We start from the raw sequence: 12,413 nt of genomic DNA on the forward strand, positions 1-12,413 counted from the left end.
AGAAAGGGGCCTGGGTGATGGTCTTGGTCTTGTAAGAAACAAAGCTGCAGACCGCAAGCCCTCAAAAATGGAGGCCATCACTGTTGTGGATTTTGGGCATGCTTAGGACAGATGTGGAGGGCAGTGGTGAGAACAGGTAGAAGAGCTAGCTGGTGTTGGGATGCATATGGGAATTTTATTTTCTCTGCTATCATTTACTGTAGTATAGTCAGAACACAACTGCTCAATTTCTTATTAATTGTTTCAATTTTTTATATTGACTTTCTCCCTTCAGTGACTACTGCACGTACATTCAGGTCTCATCTTCACTCTTCTCCCCATCTCCTCTAACATGGGAGTGATTTATACAATTTGGTTGTACATCTAACCTTTTTTGGTATTCATGTACATATACATAGTATAGTATATGTACCACACGTTTCTAACACAAGTGACTTGTAGGAATGGGTATTTTGCACCTTGCTGGATAGATCAGTTTGTGAGGACATCAGCTCAGAATGGTCATACTTTGCTATTTCCTTTGTGCCAGAAATGTAATTGGATAAATCCTCACAAGCTATGAAATGTCATTCATTTTATCTTTATTTTTTCTGGTTTTCTGTTCCTGACACTTCCAACAGCTGGTTTAGGTCAGGAATGCCGAGTAGTGGCACCTTGCCATCATCCACAGTGACAAGTCAACACTACCATACTGTGAACATCAGTTCTTTTATTACATCAAAATGTATTAAAACCCAAAGAACGATCTTCTTTAAATTAACAAACCCTCCTGGACAAATGGTACATAAACACAAAAGATCATTAAAGGATTGTGGCACTTTGTACAACCAATATATTCTGCCTACAACTGCAGAATATGGGAACTGTAAGAGATGAATTTGTATAAATAGGCAGAAAAGAGAATGAGAACAAAATTCCACAGACATGTTTGGGATTTTAACATTTGTCAACACTTCATGCAGAACTGATGTCACAAACCCCCCTCCCCACCCCAAAACAAATTTGACTTTTCTGTCTCTTCCCTGGACAGCTTTTTTGGCTTCCTTCTTTTAAACATCTACCAGCAGAGCAGGCTGTGATAAGATCATTGTAAACTACAACCTTCTCTCTCCTAAGCCTAGAAATCCTACACAACCAAGTCACAGGAAGGTCGCCAATCTCACCCATGGCATGTGCTCATATAACCACATCTTGGTTTTGGGAATACTGCTAGCAATAGATTTGCCAACTGGCTCCAGCGTTTCAGGACAGGCTGATCTAGTTCTGGTCTTGTAGTGTTTTTCTTAGGGAAATCAATAGGGAGACCAGAACTAGGCATCCATGTAAGGTAGTGGGACAAACCAGGACTAGATCAACCTGTGCTAAAAATGTGAAGCCAACTGTATTTGAATCTAGAGCAGTATATCTAGGTCACACAACAATAAAAGCAACAATCCAACATTCTGCTCAGAATATTCCAGTTTCTCTTTAGCATAAATGTCCTAACAAATTTTAGTGTACCAAAAAACTTTGAGAACTTGGGATGAGTAATAACTACTAGTTAATTTAAACAGGACATGAAGGATAATTGTGGAAAATACCAAGCTTAAAACTGCAAATGTTTCCACGAGTCCTTCCTTTCTATAAATTTAAAACATGCTAACACTACAGGTGTAAAATTAAATTCCATGCTACCTTTCCTTGAAAACTGAAACTGCTTCTGCACTTTAAATGGAGATCGTAAAGTATGCACAAAGTTGCTTGAAATTGCCCAATCAACTAAAATACTGTAATGATTGTATTTTCTGTCCAAGCAAAAAATGAGCCTGGAGAAGTCCTCCAAGCACTTGGCAAGTCTGTGCTGTACCCAGATATATGGCATACGCTCAGTCCTGAGTAAAATTAAGGGCCCCAAACCAGGAAACCCAAGAAAGGGTCATTTCAGGAGACAGAGGATGTCCTTTATTCCTCTTCTAGAAACAGTGGAGATCTCAATCAGTTCTGTTCTGACTGAATGACTATATTTAAGGCTCATCTAAAAAAACCCAAAACATTCATATTTAACCAAAAGGGGAGTTTTGATGCTTTTTGGAGAAGATATTGTTTTACAAAATGGTGGTGGGCTTCTGTCTGGTTGTTTTCAAATTTTCTTCATTACCGATATAAAAGTATAATCACCAATTATCCAGCTGACAGTTCTTACGTAAGGAACTCCTGGGTCTGTAATGCCAAGGCCAAACACTAAAAAGACTGCATATTTTCCATTTCTTAGCACTGCCTTAAAGAAGCTTTCAGTGATCATACCATATGTGTACAATATAAACTACAGAATGCTGAGCATCTCCTACCCAGCCAGGTGTTAAAAGGATACGTGGAGGATTATTTTAGGAAAAATAGTTTTATTGTCTTCCTTTGTTTCTGTTTGACTGAGCCTTCATCATTAAATCAGGAAACAAGCTGAAGCTGAAAAAGCTTTGCAACAGCATTGGAAACCTTGAAGTGCTGTCAATTTCTTTTAGGCTTTTCTTCCTGGGGATTAAAGTACATCATTGAATCGATCTTTTCGGTAGTCTACAGCATCCCCTTGAAGTTCTCTCTCTTCATCATCTGCAATTCAAATAATTACAATTCATAATCATCTCAAAACATATCCCACAAATCATTTCCTGAACAGCAATATGTTGGGAACTGCAACATGTGCACATCCAGTCCTAGCAGTGAGAAACTGAAGCCATGAGAGCTCTGCTCAAGGGCAGAGAATTTAGTACCATGGAACGGGAGTCTAATCACCATCTATGTGGCTAGCGGCTCAGGCTCAGAATTCATTGAGCTTCAATTATGTGACAGCTGTAAACCTCAGTCTGGAGGGAGTGCCGACGCTGGAGTCTTCATCTGCTGATGGTAAGTTTGGACTTGCTGGGAAGAAGTGCTTACATCTTAAGACAAAATAAAAAAATAATTCTGGAAGAGAAACTGTTGCTGGCTGTTTATATTATCTGCTACTTTTAAGGTTAATATTTGTTTGCCAGTGTTAGAACTGGCTGTGTAGGGGGCGCTAGCACCACGAGACAAGATGGTCGCATGATCTCGAGCCAATTAATCTGTATTTGCCTGTGAAAAGGAATCGAGCTATTTTAATCTGTGTGGAATTTCCATAGAGAATTTATTACTGATGGCCCAGAAGAAAAAAGGTATAGACTAAGCAGTTTTCGTACTCTTAAAACCCCGATGGCGACAGAGGCCCAACAGGAGCACAGACCCCGGGCACCCCTGCCCGCCTATTGAGGAAAATGAGGCCTTCTCAGGAGAGGAAGCACCTCTTAGTAAAGAACTGCTGTCTCGAGCAGAATTTAAAAATTGGTTTGGAGTAATTAGAAAAAACATGAAAACCAATAAAAAAAGAACTGCTGACGATGATGGTAGATATGACGGAAGAGATGGCAGACATGGGTTGTCGTGGTGATGACTGTGATCTGAAAATAGATACTCAGTCCGCGTAGACCATTTAGAAGCACAACACACACAATTATCAACTGACTACTCCGAACTACAAGCTAAATTAGAAGACCTACAAAATCACAACCGTCGGAACAATTTGCGCTTTCGAGGGATCCCGGAAGCAGAGGAATTTAATGATTGCGCGGCAGTGATAAAAGAGATACGCCTTTATATCTTAGACAGCGCACAGGGATCGCTACGGCACAAGGGGATGCCGAGATCGAGATGGAGAGAGCACATCATTCCCTGGGTCCAAAAGCAGGGAACAAACCCCGGGACATCCTAGTTTGTTTCACCCGCTACACCATTAAAGAAGCGATATACCAGGCGGCCAGAAAACCGTGTGGGTCTGGGAATCGCATCCCTGTGCTTGCAAAGTGTAAGGGGAGATAGGTCTGTTTTCACAGACCTATCTCCCCTTACACTTTGCAAGCACAGGGAATTTAAAGAAATCACCTCCGTTCTGAGAAAGGAAGAGATAAGTTATCGATGGCTCTTCCCCTTCGGCATAGCCATCTCCATCTGGGGATCCACAGCTCGTGCCAAGCTGAAGGAAGAGGCAGCCACCATCTTAAAAGAAGCAGGACATGTGATAAAACTTTTGGCAGCCGGCACAGGAGAAACACCAGCTCCGAGAGGAGACGCCCCGAAGTGGCAAAGAGTAACCAAAGGAGAACGTCGTCTCCGTCGGCACTTAGCGAAATAGGCATCAAAGAATCCGCACTGAAATGGTTTGACGCGTACTTAAATAATAGATCCTTCAAAGTAAAATTTCTTTATAAAGAATCTGAACCTATTAAACTTCAATAGGGAGCACGGCAAGGATCCTCCCTCTCCTCAACCTTTTTTAACATCTATCTGCTTCCGTTATGCAGAATTCTATCCGGTTTCGGTCTAACTCATTTTATCTATGCTGACGATGTTCAAATTCTAATTCCAATCAAAAAATCCATACACCTAACTCTTAAACTCTGGGATATTTATCAATCTGCCATTGAAAAAGTACTAGCCCAAATGAATCTCTCCCTTAATACAAAAAACCCCAGAAATACTATACCTTTCACCTAAAATAAGCAAAGCAAAAAAACTTGAAATCCAAGAAGCCGCCAAAAATTACCCCAATTCCCTGGAAGTACGAGATCTGAGACTCTTGGTTCCTGAGAAGGGCTGAAGGGACAGTATGTTATTTCAGTTAATCTATTCTCTCTCAGGCTGTAAAATGGTGAGGTATTCTCTAGGGGAGATCGTTAAGGTTTTTCTTACATTAGAGAGCTGCACTCTATTTCTTGTTTAGATACAATAAGTGGACTCTGACCTCAAAAGCTCATGCTCTAATAAATTAGTCTAAGGTGCCACTCGACTCCTGTCTTTTTTGCTACACCAGACTAACACAGCTATCCCTGTAAGTATTAAAAATGTATCATAGTTTTGCACAATTGTTTCTGTTTGATGCAGCAATTATTTATTTAAACATTTTTATATACCAAACATATTGTATGCACTTCACGTCAGTTTACAAATAAATTGGGGAGAAACCATTATTACTTTGTCCCAAAAAACATGAGGACTATTGTACAATAAGAAAAAACAATTATAAAGTTAAAAATTAAATTAAAAAATTAAGTTTAAAAATTAAAAATACACCGAATAATGCCCATTGGAATTGCTAAAATCTCATAATATGTTCTATACTATGCATTACAAAATAATAAAATACATTATTAATAAAATACCATAACTAATGGTAATATCATTATTAAATTATAGAAACATTTGTTTAAATCAGAATTCCATGGGGGAGTCACTAAAAGGATTAGTCTGGCTTGTTGTAGGCCTGCTCAAACAACCATGTTTTTAGCTGTTTCTTAAATTTCTGTTTTTCAAGTCTCTGTCTCACTGTGAGGTCTATCAAGCACTGAAGTTTGCCAGTTCCAAGATTTATTTTTATTTTTTAAATAAGTTATTCTGCTGCATTAAGTGGTTTTATATACCCCCAAAGAGTCCCATAAGGGTGAAACAAGGACCTGTATTAGGGTAACGGAAGCAGCCGTTATGAAGAGGGTGACTGATGTAAAGTGCATGAACATTCTTTACTAAAGTTTACCAAAGAAGTTTTGGATTCTTGCGATGTTAAATTAATGGAGTCCACAAAGGGGTAGATTTTATAGAAGTACGCCCGTGCAAACAAAAGTACGCTGGATTTTAACAGATACGCGTGTAGCCGCACGCAAGGCTGTGCAAAATCGGCAGCCTGTGCGCGCCGAGCCGTGCAGCCTTCGGAGCGGCCTCGGAGGGAACTTTCCTTCCATCCCCCCGCACCTTCCCCTCACTAACCCGCCCCCCGGCCCTAACTAATTCCTCCCCCCCTATCTTTATCGCGGAAGGCGTAACTTGCGCGCGCCGGGCCAGCTGCCGGCGCGCCATGGTCTGGTCGGGGGGCTGCGGCCACGCCCCCCCGACGCGCGTCCCGGCAGCCTATGCAACATACGCGCACGCAGGGGGAGCTTAGGGCAGGTTTTCAGGGTATTTTTTTTGCTAGCAATGATTATAGTACTGGACTACTTCTTGCAATCATCATAAGTTTGCTATGAGCTTGCTTTTTCATGCTTTTAAATGGATTTATTTAAGTGGAACACTAATAGGGGTGAACAAATGTTAAATTGCCACTGAGGTGCTGTCTTTCAAATTTGCGAACAGCTGTTTGTTTTGTCATTTTGCCATTATGATGAATTTTGGATATACCACCTTTTTGTCTGGAATTTACATATTGTAATTATCACAAGCAGCCAATTCTTCTTTCTTTGACCGGGTTAATGAACAGAAATCCACAAAGCACTGAATCAGCTCATTCTGCATAGTTTTCTCTTATCAAAGGAATGAGGCATGCAACTGCTGAAAGACTAAGGAAGCGCAGCATCAAAGGTGCAATCAGAGAGGACATCGGGGAAATGATTAAAGAGATAGGAAATTAAGAAATGGGGGTGGCTGAAGCTATGAGGAAAAGGCACAGAGGGGACTGGGGAGAGAAGTGACTGCTCACACGTGTCATGTATCCTGGCCGTACCGAGCAGAAACGGGCAGATAAGCCTCTCAGCCTATTTCTGGTGAATACTCCTGAGAAGATGAGGTCCCAGGAAAGAGTACTACACCCAGAGGAACAGGCCACAGAACTTCCCTTCCCCTCACCTCCCCACCCCTAACTCCAATTTTTTTTTTTTAACCTTTTTTCAGCTCCCAAGCAAGACAGCGAGGCTCGGCCCACCCTGCCCAGAATGTGCTGGGCATTTAAAATCTGCCATCATTGTGGGGTCTGGAAGGAATGATCCGAGTTCTCTACCGAACATAACTTGGTGAATTTGCAAAGGATTTTCCCTCTCTTGTACTACAATTTCCAAATCATTTAAAACCATGTCAACAGTATATAGTGTTTCTTGAAATCCATTCTGAGAGTGCAGCTACCCACTCACTGCTTGGGATAGGAGAAAGAACACATCCTCCCTCCTCCCACATAGAAAGGATGGAAAATTCACTACTCTCAGCACCAGGGACAACCCCGCACTCGCTGGTGGGTCACTGAAATAGGTAAGATTAACGCAACACATTTCTTGGCAAGCTTATAGGAGCTGTTCCTGTTAATGCCAGATGAGGAAGGGAGTAATAGCTCATTAAGAAATGTATTATGTTGCTCCAATAAAGTGGCACCCCCTTACCTATTTCCTGTTTTGTTTCTTTTTATTTTCCAACCTTTATTTCTGTATGCACGTTGACTCACATGGCAGCTTCAAACAAATGACGGTATATAAAACCTTATAAATAAATAGAGTAGGATTCACTGTTGTCTAAGATGCCACAAGCAGAAAAATAACAACATTTAAAACAGCGATTCTCATTTGATTAGCAGACATGAGTTTCAAGTGAGGCAAGCTGAATAAAGAGGTTGAAAGGGAGCAGCACCCCTGTACAACTGGCTGGATCTCTCACTAACTCACTAGGATTAGACACCAGCACACATTCAGCCAGTCCCTCAGAGGTGGGTCAATGGCATGGAGACAAGGCCCAAGCTCACCTTGCACGTCTTCTTCTCCCCCATCACCATCCTCTTCCTCATTGTAAGCCAGCTCAGCCTGCTTGTCTGCCTCATATTCACCCACGTTCCCATCATCCCCATTGTAATCTGCAAGTTTAGAACCATGGTGTGGATCAACAGGGGATTCATTTTCATCAAAGAAACGGCCTGGGAAGTAGGCAGAGTGGTAAATCAGAAGAAGAGAGAAAAAAGAAAAGAAAGAAAGAAACGGAGATGAGAGCAAGCCACAGACTCATGAGACAGACATCCCAGCTGGACGTATCTATGGGCAGCAGAGATATCTCAACCACAGTTCATGTGTTCTTGACAAGAGGCTAGGGAAAAGCCAAGGAAAGCAGACATTTTCATGTTAAGATTCTGAAATACTGAGCATGATTTACAGGAAAGAGTCACACCCTACTACTGGATTTCATGGCATGTACTCCACATCCCTATTAAGAGAAGAGAATTAGCCAACAGATAGGGTTAGTTTGGCTATAGTTTTATTCCTAAAAAAAAAAAAAAAAAGAAGATTGTTTTCTGTCCCTTATGAACCAGTCAGTCATCCCTGGATTAAAAGGTTTTTCACACCCACTGTCTTAAATTCAAAATGTCATGTAAACCATGTTCCATGTCTATGACAGAGCCTGTGTCTTACAGGAGCCATTTGACTTCATCTACTCCTGTGCCCTTAGAAACTGACTGTCCTCATCTTTCCTTTGCCTTTCTGATCGGGCTGAAATCATCTCTCATGATCACTTTCTCGAATGGTCAAGTTATGTCCACTGCTTGTCCTATTTCACTGAAAACCCAAAACCTTACAATTTTTGTGCAGGATTTTGAACAAATAGAATGTATCCCACACTTAAACCTCAATTTTATTCCTTTAACCTGGCAGTTTCCTCGTGTTCCTTTGGATGTTCAGGTCAAATGAAATCAACTCTTAGTGGAGCTCCAGCACTGTGAGCCTCTCTTTAATTGGAACCACCTTATTTATTTAAAATTTTTTCTATACCGTCGTTTAGTGATATACCATCACAACAGTTTACAAATAGGCACATAAATAAATTCGAGATGGATTGTACTTTAACCAGGGGGTGCCGCAGTTGTTCAGATACATGATTCAATATTATAAGCTATATGTAAAGTGTATTAAAATTCCCTTTATGGGCTAACCGTAGATGCGGTATACTGTAATTCTTTAACTTAATACTTAAGTGTGATAAAATAAAAATAAAAACACACATATGTTCTCAGGTGACTTTTGCTTGTGCGTATAAGTCCTTTTCTTGTTTCTTAGTACTACCTATTTCCCATTCTCACTTTGAAAGGCCTTTTTGAAAAGCCATGTTTTTAAGCTTTTTTTGAAGAGTTTTTGATCCCTCGTTAGTCTTATTTCGGGTGGCATTGAGTTCCATAATATAGACTCGCACTATCTATTCTCGAGATGAGTATTCTCTTTGAAATATATTGGATTGGGACTTGATATTTGCATTTTTGCTTCATAATTAAATTTTGTTCCTATGATTCATCAGCATGTTTGAGAGACTTGTTTTATTTACACAAAAAAAGATATTACAAAAAAATGACAAAATTGAAATAAAGTAAAGTGACCCTATACCAAATAAGAGTTTGATTGCAATACTAACTCTGTGAGTAAGGGTCCTACAAAATTTGATGGCTATATGATACGGCTTAAAAAATAAACCAATTTAACCATTTATATATTTTTTGTATTACAAATAGAGGTTTACTGGAATACACATCGTATTATTTTGGGGTGTGATTAAATATAGGGGTTACATTAGCCATCTTCCAATCTTCCAGTATATCATATGATTTTAATGATAGTAAAAATATGTAACCTAATAGTTCTGAAATTTCAGTTTTTAGTTCTTTCAGAACCTAGGGTGTATACCATCCAGTTCAGGTGATTTACTACTCTTCAGTTTGTCAGTCAGGCCTACCACACCTTCCAGGTTCACTGTGATTTGGTTCAGTTGATCTGAATCATCACCCATGAAAACTTTCTTCAGAACGAGTATCTCTCCAACATCCTCTTTAGTAAACACTGAAGCAAAGAAATCATTTAATCTTTACGGGATGACCTTATCTTCTCTAAGTGCCCCTTTAACCCCTTGATCATTCAATGGTCCAACCAACTCCCTTGCAGGCTTTCAGCTTCGGATATATATAATTTTTTTTTTTTTTAAGAGTTTTTATTGTGAGTTTTTGCCTCTATGGCCAATTTCTTTTCAACTTTTCTCTTAGCCTGTCGTATCAATGTCTTACATTTAACTTGCCAATGCTTATGCTTTATCCTATTTTCTTCTGAAGGATCCTTCCAATTTATGAACAAAGATCTATTGGCTAAAATAGCCTCTTTACCTCACCTTTTAACCATGCCGGTAATCTTTTAGCCTTCCTTCCACCTTACTTAGTACATGGAATACATCTGGACTGTGCTTCTAGAATGTTAAAAAAACAAAAACAAAACAAAAACCCAATGTCCACGCTTGTTGCACTTTTCAGTTTTTTTTCTATTTTTCTCATTTTATCAAAGTTTCCCTTTTGAAAGTTTAGTGCTAGAGCCATGGATTTGCACACTGTCCTCCTTCCAGTCATTAATTCAAATTTGATCATGTTATGATCACTATTGCCAAGGGGCCCCCACCACAGTTACCTCTCTCACCAAGTCCTGTGCTCCACTGAGAATTAGATCTAAAATTGCTCCCTTTCTCGTCTGTTCCTGAACCAGTTGCTCCATAAAACTGTCTTTTATTCCATCCAGGAAATTTCTCTCTCTAACATGCCCTGATGTTTCACTTACCCAGTCAATATTGGGGTAATTGAAATTCCTCCACCTTGTTCCGGTTGATAAAAGGTTGAGATGCTACGTCCTTTTGAACGGGATAAAGACTCTTGTTTATATGTTTTTTACATGCCCCTGAAGAAGCTAATCAGTGAAACACTGGCCGTGTTGGGCTATTTTATGTAAAAGAAATTCTTCAAGAGTCTGTTTTTTCATGAATGGAGGACTATTTTAAGTATAAAGATCGATTATCGGTATATAAAAAATGTTAAATAAATAAAGTAAAAAAAGTTTATAAAAATATTTTTGAAAGCATTAAAATTTAAAGAAGGTGAATGATGGAAAAGACCAGTTGGTGTCTTTGAAAAGAAGTCACACAACGTCAGACTTGCTGACACCACCTTAAGCTACTACTAAAAAGTTGCTTGAGTTCCACTTTGTTATTTTTTGAAATCTCCCATTATTACCGCACTACCAATTTGGTTAGCTTCCCTAATTTCTCTTAGCATTTCACTGTTACAGTTCTAATGGGTTTTAAATTATTGCATGCATAATGATTGTAGAAAAGATATTAGTAGATCTTCCTCAGGTTTGGCATCTTTGCAGATTTGACTGCATTTCCACTGCGCACAAATACCCCCACGCCTCAGACCTTGTAGATTTTGCTTGGCAAATTCACGCAGGAGACTTTTCTGAAACGGCTGAATCCTTTCCCACTTACCTTGATGAGTATAAGTAACATGCCAAATCACAAGCATGGACTTACCCCCCCATGAGATTGTCATGGGACAGTCTATGAGTAAGTTTCCATGCCAAAATCAGTTGTGGACATTGACTTTGCACAGGATGAACTGATTTTGCATTTTGCCTCATAGCTGCACCAGCAGGTTAAAAAATAAAAGTTACAAGGACTTGACCATTAGGTCCATGCAAATTACTACAAGAAGACTTTTGATCCTGCTACAGGGAACAATGACAAGGCACGTCTGAACCCCACTGGGATGGGCCCCTCCAGGTCCAGCAGTGAACAGGCCCCTGAAGCTCCTCTTCTGTTGAAAGAATAAAGACTAAATTCTCAATGGCTTAGGAGAATTCAGCTATAAGTTCATATAAGTATATAAGATGTACCATACTGGGTCAGACCAAAAGTCCATCAAGCCCAGTATCCAGTTTCCAATTGGAGCCAATCCAGGTCACATGTCCCTGGCAGGATCCCAAAGGGTAGACAGAGTCCATTCTGTTTATCCCAGGGATAAGCAGATTTCTGCAACTCCACCTAAATAATGGTTTATGGACTTTTCCTCCAGGAACCTGTCCAAACCTTTTTTTAAATGTAACTACACTAACAGCTTTCACCACATCCTCTGTCAGTGAATTCCAAAGATTAATTATGTATGGAGTTAAAAAAAATATTTTCTTCTCTTATTAGTTTGAAATGTACAACTTAACTTCATTCTATGCCCCGTAGTCTTTGTACTTTCATAAAGAATAAACAACTGATTCACGTTTACTCATTCCACTTCACTCATTATTTTATAGTCCTCTATCATATCTCCCCTCCGCCATCTCTTCTCCAAGCTGAACATAAGAACCTGCCATACTGGGTCAGACCAAGGGTCCATCAAGCCCAGCATCCTGTTTCCAACAGTGGCCAATCCAGGCCATAAGAACCTGGCAAGTACCCAAACACTAAGTCTATTCCATGTAACCATTGCTAATGGCAGTGGCTATTCCCTAAGTGAACTTAATGGCAGGTAATGGACTTCTCCTCCAAAAACTTATCCAATCCTTTTTTAAACACAGCTATACTAACTGCACTAACCAGTAACTGGCGAAGAATGAACGGAGGATGGTGGGGCCGAAGTGCCTGTCCGTAACTTCTCCATTCTTGCTGCCTGCTGCCGCTGGGCTTGCAGAGACGTCCTACCGCAGTCCCAACATGACACTTGATCGTGGTCCGGGCCTAAACAGATGTAGCAATAATAATGTCCATCCATGAAGGACATAATTTTGCCACACTGGCAATATTTGAACCCATCTTGGAAGAAAATATTTGAG

General features: G+C 40.0%; 1 protein-coding gene across 3 annotated transcripts in view; it reads right to left on the reverse strand.

Moving 5' to 3' along the window:
- Positions 1-689: 689 nt before the first annotated feature.
- The window catches only part of CASC4 (cancer susceptibility 4), a 56,761-nt gene continuing 45,037 nt past the window's right edge, over positions 690-12,413 (reverse strand). For 2 of the 3 annotated variants that reach the window (XM_029575173.1, XM_029575172.1), the window contains exons 9-10: positions 7,544-7,711; positions 690-2,586 (exon numbers count right to left, since the gene is read on the reverse strand). In XM_029575173.1, the coding sequence (XP_029431033.1) occupies positions 2,516-2,586; positions 7,544-7,711 (239 nt within the window). In that variant the 3' untranslated portion in view covers positions 690-2,515. The remainder of the gene's footprint in view (positions 2,587-7,543; positions 7,712-12,413) is intronic. The other variant, XM_029575174.1, reaches the window with a different exon arrangement.

This window comes from Rhinatrema bivittatum, chromosome 13 (genome assembly GCF_901001135.1).
Source record: "Rhinatrema bivittatum chromosome 13, aRhiBiv1.1, whole genome shotgun sequence".
In the NCBI taxonomy this organism is placed as follows: domain Eukaryota; kingdom Metazoa; phylum Chordata; class Amphibia; order Gymnophiona; family Rhinatrematidae; genus Rhinatrema; species Rhinatrema bivittatum.